This window comes from Lactuca serriola, chromosome 8 (assembly GCF_051521515.1).
Source record: "Lactuca serriola cultivar US96UC23 chromosome 8, Lser_US96UC23_V15, whole genome shotgun sequence".
NCBI lineage: Eukaryota > Viridiplantae > Streptophyta > Magnoliopsida > Asterales > Asteraceae > Lactuca > Lactuca serriola.
The window spans coordinates 116,992,250-117,010,055 of record NC_136415.1 but is presented as its reverse complement, the minus strand read 5'-3'; the positions used below and the strand labels follow the sequence as shown (position 1 = coordinate 117,010,055).

The window sequence follows — 17,806 nt, the reverse complement described above, 5'->3', positions numbered from 1 at the left end:
AGGCTAATGATTATTTTAAATTTTATTTATAAAAATATTCACAATTTAAATTTTACATACCTTATCTAAATTATATAAAAACATAATAAATCATGCATTTACAACTTAAAACTTATGTTTTTCATTTAAGTAATCAGGTATATGTAAAAAAAATGCATTAACAACTTAAAACTTATAAAAAAACTCATGCATTCACAACTTAAAGTTTATGTATTTCATTGAAACAATCAAATATGTATCAAAATCATGTATCCGCAACTTAAAACTTATAAAAAAGCATGTATTCACGGCTTTAAAGTTATAAAAGAAATAATATTTTCACAGTTAAAACATATATTTTCTTACTAATAATAGTTAAAACTAACATTAATATAATTAAACAATAAACGAGACATTAAAACATTACAACTCATGATTTTAAAACCCTAAATTAATATTATTGAGAAAATAATAGCATAAGAAAATACAAAACTTAAAAAAATCATGTATTCACAACATTCATAGTTTAAAATTTATGTTTTTCATTGAAACGGTTAGATACATATAAGAAAATCATGCATTCACAAATTAAAACTTATAAAAATTATGCATTCAAAGCTTAAAACTTATGTCTTTCATTTAAACAATCATATTTGTATAAATTTTTTGCATTCATAGCTTAAAACTTATAAAACATCATGTATTTGTACTTTAAAATATATAAAAATCATGCATTCATAGCTTTTAACTTATAAAAATTTATGTATTCTCAAATTAAAACTTACATTTTTTTTATTAATAATACTTAAAACTAGCATTAACATAACTAAACAATAAGTGAAACATTAAAACATAACAATTACAACTTAAAAGACCTTTTTTTTAGAAAACTCTAACATAATAAGACACATTCTAAACTCAATTCATAATATAAAAACCATAAATCATAAGCTATGAATACCATTTAGGTAATATTATAAAAAAATAAAAAAATAAACTTCAATTCACAACTTAATTACAGCAGATCAAAACTTAACATTTTTGCAAATATTATAACACATAAAAAAAAGCTTGGAGTCATAACTTAATAGTAGTGAATTCACAACTTAATAATAATGAATTCACAATTTAATATCAGATAAACAAATAATAACAATAGTAAACAACAAAAGAGAAATTAAAACATTAAATTCACAATTTAACATAAGAAAAAACAATAAAATCAAAATCAACATACATGTTGTAGATTTGGTGGTGTTTCAGTGAAGATTATAGAGAAAGACATGGAGGTGAGTTGGTGGTGCTTCATCGGAGCGACAAGGCAGCAACGGTGGTGACAGTTGACGACGGTGTCAGATCTGGTTCGTCAATCTCGTCAGAGCTCGTAGATTTGGAGGCATAAATCATATATCTAGAGGTGAAAATCATAGATATGTCGTTGGAGATCATAGATCTATTGCCGAAGAACTTAGATTTGAACTGAACGACTTCAGATCTGATGAAAACGAAGGATTTTAGAGGTTAACAACATGCAACGATGGTTGGTAAAGGAGATAGTGAACCAGACCTAAACAAATATGGTGGTGTTTCATGGGGATCAAGAAAAAAAAATGAAGAAGTGTCACTAGAGCAAGATTTGGTCACTCAATCTCACCGGAGCATGTAGATCTGGAGGAGTAAATGATAGATTTATAGGTAAAACTCGTAGACCTGTCATTGTACATCGTAGATTTACCACCGAAGATCATAGATCTGGACTAAACCACTACAAATCTGACGAAAACCAAAGTTTTTAGAGTTTGAAGACAAACTTTGATGGTTGGTGGAGGAGGACCTGGACCAGATCTGGTGGTGTTTCATGGAGATCGAGAGAAAAAAATTAAGGCGAGATGAAGACATGTCACTAGATCAAGGTCATAAGAGTGGTAAAGATGCGGTGGTAGAGGTTGTTTCCGCCAGAGGTAGATGGCGGCACCGAAGGTCGGTGGTTGGTGGCAACGGAAAGTCGTCGGAGATAGGAGGGAGAATGAAGTGATGTTTGGTGAGAGAGAGGGAGAATGAAGTTTTGTAATTCTAATTTTTTGATCCGGTGTTTTATGTTTTAGGTGTAGCAATTTGTTTGTGAGAATGGGATTAAAGTTCTTTTTATCTACAATAATGTCATTATCTTTTAACAAATAGATGGACAAAATATCATTTACAAGATTTATAAATATCTAATTTAGAAATGACAAATATAATCTTAATTATAAGCTAAAACTAGATGTTCTTAGGGTTCTTAATCTTTTATATATATATATATATATATATATATATATATATATATATATATATATATATATATATATATATGGCTTTATTCCATCCAAACAACATTCATAACATATATGAAGGTACAAAATACGAGAATACAATTGTTTGTTTAGATCAAAGTGAGGTTGTTACACCATCATCGAAGTCGACTCAGGCATCCAAGACTGACAATGTAGAAGACGTCTATCATATTTCATGACGTATATAGTAACCATTGAATGGCATTGTTTCTTTATTTTAGGATTTACCTCCTAAAATAGATAGATCCTTACTCAGTTGGGATTAGGTTTAGGACTATTATAAATAGGGTTTATATTTATTGTCACCAGAATTATTGATTTAGTTTTTTTCGATATTTGTCCGATAAATATTGATATTTGAGATAAACTAATGAATAAATGAATAAATGTTGTTCTTAATTTTGTTCTTCATTCCTCATGAAATCCAACTATATTATCCGTTATCCTTCCGCTATCATGGAATCTACAAGAAAAGTTACTAACGAGACTTTAAGCAAGGATTCTAAACATATAAAGCATATGGTCATGCTTGTAATATTGAAAGAACAAGTAAGACAAATGTTAATTTTCTTTTTACAAATCAGGTGAATGCACATGCTATTATGTTAATGCTAACTTTCAAAAATATGCAAGCACATCAAGAAGAGGCACCTTACACCTAGACAACTTTTAAGATACCATTTTCAATTTGCATGATCCAAGTAACTTTTCTTGATAGAATTTCAAAACACCTGGAGCTTCTTTCTCATATCTTTCCAATCTCTTGATGAATTTTTCCTCCTTACACTTCAACCACCAACTGAAACCACTTTTATCTTTCAACAAGCCATTGTCCAAACAATATAGGTAAACCAAACATCTAGGAACAGTCCTTTTCTCCAAACTATATGAAAGGAGCATAGCATTCTTTGCAACAAAGGATGTCTCAAACCCCATCTTATTAACATTAAAATCCATCACTTGATTGATTTTCTCCTTTGATTTCTTCATAAACCATGGATAAGTCCTAAAGGCTTGCAAGATCTGAGCTTTAGACCAACCCCATTTCTCATAAGTCTCCATCTTCTTCTCCCAAGTGGACTTGCGTAGTGACCTAACAACGCTAATTGCTAACATGAAATTCGGTCTCAAAGGATCAAAACCCATCTCCACAACTTCCTCCACAGTCTTTTTGAACAATTCTGGACTAACTACAAAATATTTAGGTAGGTGAGTTAATACATACAACATATTTGATCCTGGAACACCAACATCTCGCAATAATTCTATATTTGGAGCCAAATTTGCTTGGTAATCAAGACCCAAGTACCATGGAAACTTCCTGATTGCAATAAGAGCTTTATCATTGGATTGAAGCAAATCTCTGAGTATATTTAAGGAAGGTTCTATGTGATTCTTTAAGCTTCTACCTAGGAGCCTAGGATTTGCAGTTAATAACTTAACAATATCAGATTCTGAAAGTCCTATAGAACATAAAAACTCAAATTTGGGTAAAAGGTTTTTTTCTGGTTTACATGTGAGCGCCGTAGGGAATTTTCGAACCAAAAGACCGATTTGGGTTTCTGTGAAGCCTTGATTCTTGAAAAATGCTATGACAGAGTCTGCTCGATCTGGGGTTTTGATGTTTAACTTTTTGGAAGCTGAAATCGCCTTGTCCAGAGGGAATCCACATGAGTCTATGAGGTAAGAAACTGTGAATGAATTATCTGATGCTGCTGCTGCTGACGAACATGATGTGCGAGGAAACAGTCTATGAACCGATGTTGTTTTGAATAAAGAAAATGCCAAGTTTCTGCGGACGAGATTCAACATTGTAAGAAAAATTCGCTATGATGGAGAAATCACTGACCTTTCATTTGAGGAATTGAGGGCACCATTTGTATGCGATTAAATCTCAGGATTTTGTGCTTTCTCTATGATCGTTTTTCATTTGAAGAGCCCTAAAACAAAACCCCAAATATATGTATTCACATTAATATTTACGATTTCACATTCATAAAATGTATTTTGAGACATTTTATATAATAAAATGTATATTTTAAGAAAAAACACAATTTATCATATACTATTAACGAAAAAATCGGGGATAATGACTTGAGGGTAATATACTTTTTGAAATGTACACATTTAGTCTTTATTTTATTTATTTATTATTTTTTTTGTAAAATAAACCCTTATACTTTCTTTTTTTAACAATGCAATCCTTGTCACCAGCTATACCCGGTATACCGGTCATATACGAATTTTCTTTTAGGAAAATGATTTGATAGGGTAAGATACTTTTTCAATTGTACACATTTAGTCCTTATTCTTTTTTTTTTTTGTAAAAAAACCTTACACTTTATTAATATGTACACATTATGTCATTTTCACCGGATTCTACAGGTTTTGCTGATGTGGAAGCACAAGTGACACTAAATAACAATTAATTAGCTTAGTCACCGGAGGTGGGTGATCCTCCAGCAACAAGAAAAGGGTGGCGACCCTTCTCTTTCTCGTCTATCTTCCTTCCGGTCGAACAACAACAACCAAACACTCTTTACCTGTTGTGTTTCTTCGATCTGGTCTCTCTTTGCCTCCATCTTTGAGATATGTTGCCAGAAAAAAAAAAAGCATCGACGAGGGGGCTACTAGAGCAACTCCTCGCCGCCAACTACCGTCTCTACTTCCTCCTGTATCCCCCTTCGACCTTGTTGTTTTTGCCATCATTCCTCCTTGTTACGAGTGATGTGTAGGAACACACAAAGGAGTCGCCGGAGATCGGGGTTCTCCCTCTTTTTCATGATGAATAAAAGTTGGAAAAATCTCGTTGTGGATATGTGGATGTCACATGAGTATTTCATTTCAACAAAATAAAAGAAAGGGGAAATGACTTGATATGGTAAGATACTTTTTGAAATGTACACATTTAGTCCTTATTCTTTTTTTTTGTAAAGTAAACCCTTCTACGTCAGCAAAACCTGAAGAATCCGGTGAAAATGACCTAATGTTTACATATTAATAAAGTATAAGGGTTTATTTTACAAAAAAAAAAATAAGGACTAAATATGTACATTTCAAAAAGTATCTTACCCTGTCAAGTCATTATCTCAAAAAATGGCTATATTAATTTTGGTTAGATGTCGTTCCTCAAAATTTATTTTGGAGGGTCAAGGTATTGTTTGATAAAACTAATGGGTAGCAGGTAGCGTTTGATTTTGAAACGTTTTGTTGAAAGTTTTTTCATGTCGTTTTTTTACGAATGTCTTTTTAAAAACTAGAAACCAGCAGCTCTCAAACGTTGTGTGTCTAACACGTCATAAGTTTCATTTTTGTTCTCCACTTATAAGGAATTCCGTAATATATATTTGAAACAAATTCATCAGATAATAATCAAATTTAAGTTTTTCTGAAATTTTGGATCATTATATTATGGTAGGTCCGGATAGATTGAAAGATAATTGTAGAAGTGATAGTTGAATATAGTTTAATAAAAACTATAATAATTTTTATTGCAAAGGATAAAATCGTAGTAAAATTACTATGCAATTATGATTTTATAGCTAAATTTTTTTAAAAAGAAATACAATAGTTATGGACTTTTATTGAGAAATTCCATAGAAAATTAGTAGTTATTCAGGTTTATCTATGAAATTTTAGCTTTTTGTTATGAAAATTTTTCAAAGCTAAATCGAAATTTTCTTGTAGAGAGAGAGAGACGGGTATACAACTATACTTGTCATTTTATGAGCAAATGTTTAGACTTAACGCAACCTTAACCAACATAATTAGCCATAATGACCATTCCTACAAGGTTCTCCGATTTAAAGACCATCCTTTTAAGAAATTACTCATAAAGACCAAACCCGATATGTTTTCCCAAACATATAGACCATTTATGTCATTTTATCTTATTTATACTGTGAAAAAAGGTTATAGAAACTTGACAAAACTTCAAAAATGGTCCCTGTGGTTTTCGAAAATATCAAGTTTAATCCTTAAGTTCAAAAAACCTCACAGATGGCCCCTGTGGTTTCAAAACTTTTAACAAACAGTCCCTTAGCCACATAAAAAGACTAATATGCCCTTTCTATTTCTTTTTAGAATAAATTTACCTAATCCTATTTAAAAAAAATAAAAAGACAAAATAAATAATTCATTGGGCCCACCTTCTCTCTCTCTCTAAACATAAAAAACACACATCGTCTTCTTCATCTGTTTGGGGATTTGGAGGAACGAACAAATCGGAAGCGATGAGAAGTTCCGATGGTGGTCATTCAAATCGCGAGGAGAGACAGAGTCGTCGATCTCCGGCGACCCTTTGAGGCTTTAACTTGCATCATCTCCGGTTGCGAGCTAAGGGAACAAGTCTCCGTCTTCGTCTGTTCGGAGAAGCTGAATCACGAATGGAAGGCTGCGATCAGGAAGCTCCGATGGTGGAGTGTGGTTCTGCAGTAATTAAGAAGTCACAAGGGGGGAAAAGGCGGAGGCGGCTATAATGGTGGAAGAGGGAAGAGCAGTCAGTTTTCCGATGAGCTCCTTCTCGGCTGATAGCTCACTCATCGGAGTTGTGGCTTCAAATCACCAACAGTAGGCGGAGAGAAGAGGTGCTGGAGGTGACGGAGAACCAAGTAAGGTTGGCTAGGGAGTTGTAACAACTCACTAGTTTATCGGTTCTTCTTCCTCTCACTTTATCGAAGCCAAAATTAAGGACCACTGCAAACGAGGGGATGTTCTGAGTTGTTGATCGATAGGGAAGAATGAGGGAGGAAGGAGAGAAACTGAAACAAGGGTGGTAGCCTTGGTTCATCAGATTCTTTCCTCACGAACACCCCCACCTGCAGTTGTTTTCCATTCTTGCTTCTCCCTTCTCGATCAGACGAGGATCTAAGAACCTCCCTCGATTTCTGTCTTCGCTTGATATCTGCTGGTGTTATTGCTTTTAGGATTGATTGTTAGAGCAGCAGAGCGAAAAGGGGGGTTGTTGGTTGACAAACGGTGGCCAACGTTGGTAATGTACATTTGATACAAGTGGTTCTATGGCAGAGTAGTGGTGGAGCAGTGGTGATGTTTCAAAATCAAGAGGCTTGGGCTATGAACTAATGTAAATGAAGTGCCTGTTTTTTTATCAGTCAAAGGGTGTTGGGGATTGAGTAGAAGAAAATGACAAAGACTTTCACGAGAGAGAGAGAGAGAGAGAGAGAGAAAGAAAGAGAGAGGGGAGGTGGGCCCAATGAATTATTTATTTTGTTTTTCTATTTTTTTAAATAGGATTAGGTAAAATTAATTCAAAAAAGAAATAAAAAGGGCATATTAGTCTTTTTATGTGGCTAAGGGACTGTTTGTTAAAAGTTTTGAAACCACATGGATCATCTGTGAGGTTTTTTGAACTTCGGGATTAAACTTGATATTTTCGAAAACCATAGAGACCATTTATGAAGTTTTGTCTAGAAACTTTTACGAGACATTCTCTTGTAATGTATTTACATCTTTGTGTTTAAAAATATGAATAAAAGAAAAGATAAAATAGTTCGTTTCATAGCTGATTAAAATTTAGTGATGATTTAACAATTTTCTCCCATTAACATATATTTTACCCGTTTCATAGCTGACTTTGACGCCTAGTCATTAAATGAGTTGATGAGATGGATATGTTGGGTTATATAATGTTATGTTTACCATAAAACTTGATATCCTCATGTATTATATATTTTTTGAAATATAAAAAGCATCTAACGAAGAGTGCAATAATTACATAAACTAGCAACAACTACGTTATTTTTTAAGTTTATAAGACATTTCAAGTTGTCTATTTAATCTTATGTAACACAGTATATCCATCTCATCAGATATCAACTCATTTTCCGCCATTTTTTCCCGGAAGCACACATGAGGCTGATATCAAATTTTATGGTAAACGTGTCATTATATAACCTATCGTGTCCATATTATCAATTTATTTAATGACTAGGCGTCCATGGCAACAATGCATTCGGTAAAATGTATGTTATATGGAGAAAAAGGACAAAATCATTGCTAACTTTTAGTTTATGACTTTTCGTAAATTATGGTAAAATAATGAGACTTTAATGGAATCAGGTAAATAATGAAACCGGTAAACCGAGAAAAATTGGTCAAATCGTCATTTTTATTGATAATTCATGTTTTTTCATAAACAAATTTTAGTTTTGGATTTTTTTCTTAAATTAGGATAAATATTAGGACTTTTCTGGAGATTTCCTTTCATAAATAGGAAAACTTGATTGGTAAATTACTCAAAACAAATTTATTTAATGAGAAACCACTTTTAATAACATTGATTGTTTATATGGAAAACGACAAGTGAATAACAAAAAAACAAAAGATAAACAAATATGTATAAGACAAAAAATCCCATTCGGTTTCATGAACTTGCCACACATATATTCTTTTTCCTTTTTATAAATAAGATAGTCTAACATCATTATCAGAAAAAGAGAAATATAATTATAATGGAGGTATTTGAAGTACATGAACATGATCATCCACTAAGGCTTGTTGATTTGCAGTTAGAATATCCACATTATGAAGAAGAGGAGGAAGATGATGATGGTGATCGAGTTAAGAAAGAATGGTTTTCTCAAGTTATATGTAGTAGGTACGACCAAGTAATCAACATGTACCATTGTTACTACTACAAATGAATGGCTATGGAAGATTCATCATGTGATTTCTCACTTCGCAAATTCTATGTTGAGCTCTTCACAAGGTTAGACCATCCATTACACCCATATCCTCTCATCCATAAGTGATTAACGGTTTATAATTAGGTATGCCATATTTGTAAGCACAAAACATAAATATCATGAAATGTGTTGCTATTATTATGGATGTGATCTTCCCCAATGATGTAAATTGTGTCGTCGAAGTAGGAAAAAATATAATCCACCATATGTTCCACCCACGTTTGCTAACATGTGATATCCTTAAGCCCATTTTATGTGATTTTAGTGCGGGAAAAAGACAATAAGACAACTTCTATCAATGTAGTACCATTTGCACTGGCGGTTTCACCATACACAGTTAATGTGCTTTCCTACCAGAAAAATTGCTCATCCAACAGAGAACAAATGGTACTTTTTATCATACTCATCCACTTATGGTACTTTTTATCATACTCATCCACTTACTGTTTATATTCCTTCTCGGTAACAAATGAAAGAGATAAACATCATCCTAGATGCAGAGTATGCAATGGTTATTTTATTGGTAAGGTGGATCTTTGGATTTACAAATGCGATGAATATATGTACTATGCCCATGTGGATTGCGCAACATCAAGAGGAAAGCTATTCATGTCCATCTTCTTGTCTGTTAGTAAATGAATCATTTGATCAACTACTTTTGTTTGAATGAATTATTATGTGTGGCTTTATATGAGATATACTAACCAACCTTGTTATTCCATTTCCAGTTTATCAGGCGTTGGTAAAACCATAAAAAAATTACAAAGATGCTAACTATCCTCGTCTTCTTCATCTCCCATTCCTTGACGAAACATATAGCGTACCAAACACATGTTTTTTCAAGAAAGTGGAAGATCAACAACACACAAAAGTGATATAGTAAACTTAAAACACATTAGCCATCAACACCCTCTAATTCTTGTAGATCAGACACAATACAATGACAAATCCTCAAAGATTAATGCATGGTTATTAAAGTGTCATAACCCAATAAAAAGACAGAATTGTTATGCAATAGATGTCTGTGACCAATAATGTCCACCATGCCATTTTACAGATGTGCTAATGATGATCAGGGTTGCGACTTTGCTCTCCACGAGCAGTGCATTTGACTGCCCATAGAAATAGAAAACCATCCATGCCACCCACAACACACCCTTCTTCTTATCTACTCAAATGTCACTCCTTTATTTTTCAGGGTGTTTGTTTGTGTTGTTTGTCATTTGTCTTTTAATGGATTTGCATTTTGTTGTGACAAATGTAAATACTATGTTGATGTTACATGTGGGTTTATACCTAAACAAATCACACATAAAGCTTATTGTAAACACTTCTTTCAATAGTTGAAAAACAATCTCCTTCAAGTAACTGTCATATGTGTCTCAGACATATTAGACATATTGGTAATGATCCTTTCCATATGACTGCTTATGATCATTTACTTCAACTCTTCTTCCGCTGCAACATTTGCGATATTAGTATACATCTTGAATGTGCTTTGTTGTTATCTGAGAGAATTAAGCACAAGTTTGACAAGCATCCCATGGACCTAAGTTACCTCCCGATTGAGAACCATAAGAGTGAATACTTTTGTGAAATTTATGAGGAGGATTTGAATCCTCATGTATCTTTCTATCATTGTAAAAATTGTGTTAGTCTGTACATATCGCTTGTGCTCCTTTAATAGTTGAGTGCGAAACAAATAACTACCATTTACGTTGGAGAAGCACTTCTTATTTTGTTAATATAAAGTTTGGAGGCATTCTTAACACGGCTAGCCACCCACACCCTCTTTTATTTGCTCAAGGTACCATCTTTGATGGTCAGTGTAGTACTATGTGTGGCATTTACTTACAATACCAAATGATATTTAAATGTCTCGAGTGTAAGTTTGTCATTTACTACTTCTATTGTGAGCATTTGAACAAGATGTGATGTTTTTTTGGGTTTCTCTTCCATAGGCTTGATTTGTAATTTCCATTGCTTTTCTTGTATATCTCCCACTTTATGTGTAAATTGATATAATAAAAAATAAAATATTTAACTCTTACAATCAACAATCTTCTTGTTCATGCCTACTAATTTAACCATCTATTTATAACTAATTATTTGGAAACAACTTTGGATGTATACCATCTTACCTTCCCTTACTACATTCTCATGGGAGTCGGGGAATTTTGTATTTATAACTAATCAAGAAACTAGTTAACTACTCATACATTCTCATGGGAGTCGAGGAATGTTGTATTTACTACATTCTCATGGGAGTCAGAAAAGGTATTTATTGAAAGATCTAATCACCACCATTATGCATATCAGCGTATCACAACAAACACAATAAAATGTCCACATGGTAAAAAAAAAGTCAATGAATAACATTAAAATGATATCATCTTCATGCATAAATTGTTGTTATTTTAACTTATACAAAAAGAAATTTAAATGTTTAGAAAGTATGCTATAAATTATATAGTATACAAAATATGTCAAAGTAAATACCCTAACCAAGGAATAAAGTAGGGGCAGAATTGGTACGGTACTGGTCATTTTTTTTCTAAACTGTGCACTGTACCAATTACAGTTGCTACAAAAAAAAATTCTATCACTCACATACCAAGTATAGTTGGTATCAACTGATTTGACTACTAATAAGTTTAAATTAGTACATGCTGGTAATGGTATATACCAACATGTATAATGGTTTTTTAAATGAGGATTTCTATGTTCTTAAGCATTGTAAAACATGAATGAAAGTTTTGTGAATAAGAGTTTTGTAATTGTTATGATTGAAAATTTGATCCAAAATGATTTTATTAATTTCTAACATGAGAGTGGAGGAAAATGGATATGCCAACATTAATTTAAAATTTAAACTTTACTAATACAGTAATGTTAATATCAAAGCTCTTAAAATCTTAAACACTAAACATACTAAAAGTTATATATATATATATATATATATATATATATATATATATCATGGTTGCATAAATTAGGATTAATCGTGGATTAATCGCTTGGCGTTCTCCAACCGTCGAGGATTAGGGAATTAATCGGAAATTTAGGATTAATCGGGTTTGGCAGGATTAATCGGCCTTGACGGGATTAATCAGTCAACAAAAGTCAAAAAGGTCGAAAAAAGTCAAAAAATTTTGAAAAAATTAAAAAAAAAATAATTCAAAAAACCAACATTTTTTTTACTCCAAAATTTTCAAATTTTCAAAAATTCAAATATTATACCAAAATGTTCATATTTTCGTATTTCCAAATTACAATTTTTCTTATTTTTGAATTTTGAAGTACTTGTTTTTCTTAAGATATATTAATATTTAATTAATTTTAATATTTTATTAATAATCTATGGTCTCCGATTAATCCCTTAACACCAGTCGACCGTCGAGCTACCGTCAAACGATTTTTACAACCTTGATATATATATATATATATATATATATATATATATATATATATATATATATATATATATATATAGACACTAGTTTTTAACCCGTGAGAACCACAGTTATATAATTAATTAAACTTTCATATTAAAAAATCAAAATTATTAATTAATTGTTTTAAATAATTATTACTTAAGAGATATTTTTTTAGTTATATATTAAAATTATAATCGTTGATTTAAATAAATACGTGAAGTTATATCACCTTATAATTTGCATTTATTTTATTTTATTTTTTAATCTAATGTTATTAATTTAATATAATTATAATGAATTTTTTTTAAATGAAGAATCAATTATTAATTTGATCTAATTAGATTGAGAAATTTAAAATTTTGAATTTGAAATTGATAATTAATAGGTTGACAAGTGGCATGATAGGTGACATATAACATTAATGAGGAGTTCTAATAACATGACATTTGTCAATAGGAGAATAAACTTATTCATTTATTAGAATATATATATATATATATATATATATATATATATATATATATATATATATTAAATTGGTTGGTACTGTATTATCGTGGTATTGAAAACTTTGTATCACTACCGTACCATGATTAGTCAATTGGTATGGTACTACCAACCAAACATATTGGTTATCAATATTTTTGATTTAATTGGTAACATGTTTGTTAGTTTTCCATGATATATTTTTGTGAGCTAAAATTATATAAATGGACCCTTTGATTTCCCAAATTCATAAGTTTTGTCCTAATTTTTTGTTTTCATCACGCAGATGGTCGATGTAGTTTAAATTTCATGTGTGGTTGGTTCCAAGACATATAAAATGGCTATTCTACCCTTTTAATGTATTTACCCTTTTTTTTCTACATATTCATAATTATCCTTTGTATTTATTTGTTTATTATTGTTTATTAATAGTATATTCAAAATTCACATCGCTTAATTTGTAGACTCACCCCCTCTCTTTCTTGTCTTCTTCATCATGGTCACGGGCAATTTCATTATCCCCTCGTAGACATGGGGGGGGGGGGGGGGGGGGGATCAAGAACTATTGCATTTGAATAATCTATAACACTAAAAACATACCCTCAATCAAAACCACACAAACCAATTAAATCCAAAATATAGGAACCAAAAAAACAAACACCAACTTCGTTTCTAAGAAAAAGCTTTTTTAAAAGGTCTAATGTTGGTGATTTGTTGTCATCAATATTATTTAAGTGTAATGGGATTACTTTGTTGACCAAATGTGATCTTGATAAATATTAAACAAGTAAGGAAGGTGTGGAGTACACACTTGTTTAACTTTGATCAAGTTTTCAAAGTACACTGTCATTAAACGAACGGGGGTCCGGGGGCAGCGCCCCTGGGAGCGGGCTCCAAGGGGCAGAGCCCCTGCCAGGTCAAGCTTTTTTATATAGGGTATGTTGCTATATAAAAAATGCATCAGAAAATCGTATTTTCAGAGAATTAACCATTGTTTGACCCTTATCCAAACTTCCGTTTTATGTCAGTTTTTATAGTTTATGACAGTTAGAAACTGTCATATGACAGTTTTCAGACAAAGATCATAAATTCGGTTTTGGTCTCATTTTTCTGGTACAGCCGAAACTATCATCAAAGCATTCTAAATTCTTGTCTCTCTGAGTCTTATCCGATTAAAGAATATTGGAAGTACCACCCAAATGCTTTAATCTGAAAGTGTTTTACACAATTCTCAGAATTCCAAGCCTTACTATACCCCAATTTCTAACATCTAACCATCGGAGTATGTTTATAACAAAAGCTTTCAGATCAATAAAGGTTGATAGAAATATAAAATGACAAATCTAAGGTAGGAAGAATAGCCATGAGATGCAAAGTTTAAAGCTAGTAAAAGGTGGATAGAATAGCCATTGTATAAAGTACTCATGGGTCTGGTACTAGCCCATACGCAATGGCTAATGGGGGACCATAAAAGACATGAAATTTGTGGCATAAAAAAGATCAACTCCTCTCCCTTATTTATTATATCAATTCATTTTATTGATGATAAAGATGCACTTAAGAAGAGAGGTGGAAAAGAGAAAACAAAAGGGGCATCCATCGATAACGTTGCAGGTTCCAAGCATCAATTTATGGGGTTTCGTGTAGATTTTTACAGGTTCTCCTTGTGAAAAAAGGTTGAAAAAGGCAACGACGAGTGGATTTTGATCCATTTGTTCCTTGATGCTTAGGGTTTCTTCATGCCCCAAACAGTTTAAACTGTTTATAGTTAATCTTTTGAACACAAGTACACAACACAACAAATAATAATTAATTTAAAACCAATTTTCTTTTATTTTGAGGTGTATGCGTTGTCACATGTGTGGAAATGAGTTCGGAGAAACAAATATATGAAATTACAATCCTTACCTAAGAGATTGTACAAATTCTGTTTAGGAATTACAATATCTTCTTCATGATTTGTTGTAGGTTCTTGAAATCAGTGATTTTTAAAAAAATTCATTGTTGCTCTGAATTAGTTGTTCTTCAAAAGCAATTAGGGTTTGCTGCAATATGATTTTTTGTAGGTTGTACCGATTGTTTGTCAACTTTTTTCTCTAATGTTATGGTTAAATGCAAACAATAGCAACATGCTTTTATCTTCTTTTAGGAAAAATGTAACCAAATTTAGCACGTGTTCAACCTAGGTACCTGAAACTTTATTTAGAAGAGGTTAAGTTTCATTTGTGTTCCATTTATAAGGAATTCAATAATGTGTAACATGTTAATGGAATCAACAACAATTACAAAAAAGTTAGAACAGATTACCATCTCAATTCACATGATCCAACTTTTCTCGATAGAATTGTAGAACACCTGGAGCTTTTGTCTCATATCTTTCCAATCTCTTCATAAATATATTATCAGAAGACTTCAACCACCAGCAGAAACCACATTCATTCGTACCTTCTATCAATCCATTGTCCAAACAATATTGGTAAACCAAACATCTAGGAATAATCCTCTTCTTCATACTCAAGGAAATGAGCACAGAATTATTTGCAACAATGGATGCCTCAAACCCCATCTTATTAACAAGATAATCCATCACTTTATTGATTTTCTCCTCCGATTTCATCATACACCATGGATTAGTCCTAAAAGCTAGCAAGATCTGCGCTTTAGACAAACCCCATTTCTCATAAGTCCCCATCTTCTTCTCCAAATTGGACTTGCTTATTGACCTAAGTGCGTGAACAGCTGACATGAAATTTGTTTTCAAAGGATCAACGCCCATTTCCACAACTTCTTCCACTGCCTTTTTGAACTGTTCTTTAGTATCTGAAATATCTCTAGGGTGGTAAGTTAATACATACAGCATCTTTGATCCAGGAACACCAACATCACGCAATAATTGCATATTTGGAATCACATTTGCTCGGGAATCCAAATCCAAGACCCACGCACACCTCCTGATTGCAACAAGAGTTTTTTCATTGGATTGGAGTAAATCTCTAAGTAAGTTAAAGGTAGGTTCTATGCTATTCTTCAAGCTTTTACGAAGGAATTTGGGTCTTGCAATTAGTATCTTGACAATATCAGAATCTGAAAGTCCTACAGAACGTAAGAACTCAAATTTGGGAAAAAGGTTTATTTGGGGATTACATGCGAGAGCCCTGGGAAATTTTCGCACTAAATGAGATATTTGGGTTTCTGTGAAGCCTTGATTCTTGAAAAACGCTATCACAGAGTCTGCTCGATCTGGGGTTTGGATGTTTAAGCATTTCGAAGCTGAAATCGCCTTGTCTGGAGGGAATCCGCATGAGTCTATGAGGTAAGAAACTGTGAATGAGTTATCTGATGCTGCTTGTGACGAATATGATGTGCGAGGAAATAATCTATGAACCGATGTTGTTTTGAACACAGAAAATGTCAAGTTTCTGCCGACAAGATTAAACATTGCAAGTAGAAATCGTTATGATTGAGAGAGATCATTGACCTGTGGATTGAGGATTGATGCGATTTACACTTCTGGATTTTGCGCTCTCTCTACAATCGGGTTTCACTTAAAAAAAAACCCTAAAACAAAACGTTCCGCTTTCAATCTCACTTGCTAAAAATGGGTTTTCAACATCGCTTGCCAGGGAAACTTTTTTCTACTTCACTTGGTAAAACATCTCCGTGAATTCTGCAAATAGTGTTATTTTTGAATCATTACACCAATTTTCAAATCTAAAAATATATTAAGTATTTTTTTTTTGATTAATATCACTAAATATCATGTTTTTTTTTCACTAAATTGAAAAAAGTCATGAATTTAATTTGTTGTTGAATGTGGACACGATATTTTCATGGAATTATGGCAAAATGGCAAAGTGCCGGTTTCAGCAGGTTACAAAGTAAAGACGAACGTTGAAGGTCGGTTGTTAGCTAGGTTTTGTTCCATTCTTCTCTCCAACATAAATCCTGCAAGATGGTAAGCTCCTCTAACATGCACACACAAGGGTACAGAGAATGAACTAACTTTAAGGTATTGTTGGTCTGAAGATTTGAGATGCGAGTGTGATGAACCTGCGACATTCTCGATTTCCAAAACTGTCGATAATACATGGAGGAAATTCAAGGGGTGTCCAAACTATCAGGTAATATCAAGTTTTCTACTTCTTTTTGTGGTCTTGTTGAACCAGTGTGAAGAAATGGTTGTTGTGCAGGACTCCAAAAAAAATGCGATTTTTTTATTGGCTTGATCTACTGCCAAACACTTACTACAAGGAAACTATGTGGAAGTTCCATTTGGATTTGGAGGAGGTTAAGAGCAATAAAACATTTGGAATGGAGATTTTGAAGCTTTCGAAGAAGGCTAAGAACAACAAAGCAGTTCAAGTGAATATTTTAAACATGTTGAAGGTGGTGCTACTTATGATGGTCATGCTTTTGGTGGTGATTGTGATGGAGTTTATGGTTCACAATATTATGGTTAAAGCACTGTGAAGTTGTGGGCATTAGTTAGGTTCAAGTGGAATGGTAGTATTAGTTTAGGTGTAAGGGTATTTTGGTCAAGTTAGACAGTAAGTTGATGCATGTGTTATGTATGGTAATATTTTGGTGTTGTAAGAGATGACAATGATAACAACTTATTATGTCTTAATGATAACAATGTATTATGTCTTAATGATAACTATGTATTATGTCTTAGTAACGACAATACCTTTAACACATACATATGTATAAAAATGACAAAATCTTGAAAATTTAATAGCAAACTACTTAACAAACTAACCAAAACATGGAAGGTAACAACAATTATAGTGATCAAGGCATATATATTGACAACTCAACAATCATACCATGTAGTTTACAGAGCTTCCCAAATGTCAATATCAGTTAA

General features: G+C 32.4%; 2 protein-coding genes and 1 long non-coding RNA gene across 4 annotated transcripts; 1 reads left to right on the top strand and 2 right to left on the bottom strand.

Annotated features, from left to right (window-relative positions):
- Positions 1-2,812: 2,812 nt before the first annotated feature.
- On the bottom strand, positions 2,813-4,272 carry LOC145070986 (uncharacterized). The gene has a single exon (XM_079017937.1). The coding sequence runs from the start codon at positions 4,122-4,124 to the stop codon at positions 2,982-2,984; it is 1,143 nt and encodes a 380-aa protein (XP_078874063.1). The 5' UTR covers positions 4,125-4,272; the 3' UTR covers positions 2,813-2,981.
- Positions 4,273-14,748: 10,476 nt separating this feature from the next.
- Positions 14,749-16,378, bottom strand: LOC145066738 (transcription termination factor MTERF15, mitochondrial-like). Of its 2 annotated transcripts, none has more exons than XM_079014014.1 (2): positions 15,247-16,378; positions 14,749-15,135 (listed from the first exon to the last, which is right to left on the bottom strand). In XM_079014014.1, the coding sequence occupies exon 1, from the start codon at positions 16,376-16,378 to the stop codon at positions 15,251-15,253; it is 1,128 nt and encodes a 375-aa protein (XP_078870140.1). In that variant the 3' UTR covers positions 14,749-15,135; positions 15,247-15,250. The 2 variants fall into 2 exon arrangements, with proteins under 2 accessions (XP_078870140.1, XP_078870141.1); XM_079014015.1 differs by having other exon boundaries at positions 14,749-15,129.
- Positions 16,379-16,586: 208 nt separating this feature from the next.
- On the top strand, positions 16,587-17,596 carry LOC145066739 (uncharacterized). The gene is made up of 3 exons (XR_013688790.1): positions 16,587-16,894; positions 16,966-17,060; positions 17,130-17,596. It is a non-coding gene; the product is annotated as an uncharacterized LOC145066739 (long non-coding RNA).
- The last annotated feature ends 210 nt before the right edge of the window (positions 17,597-17,806 follow it).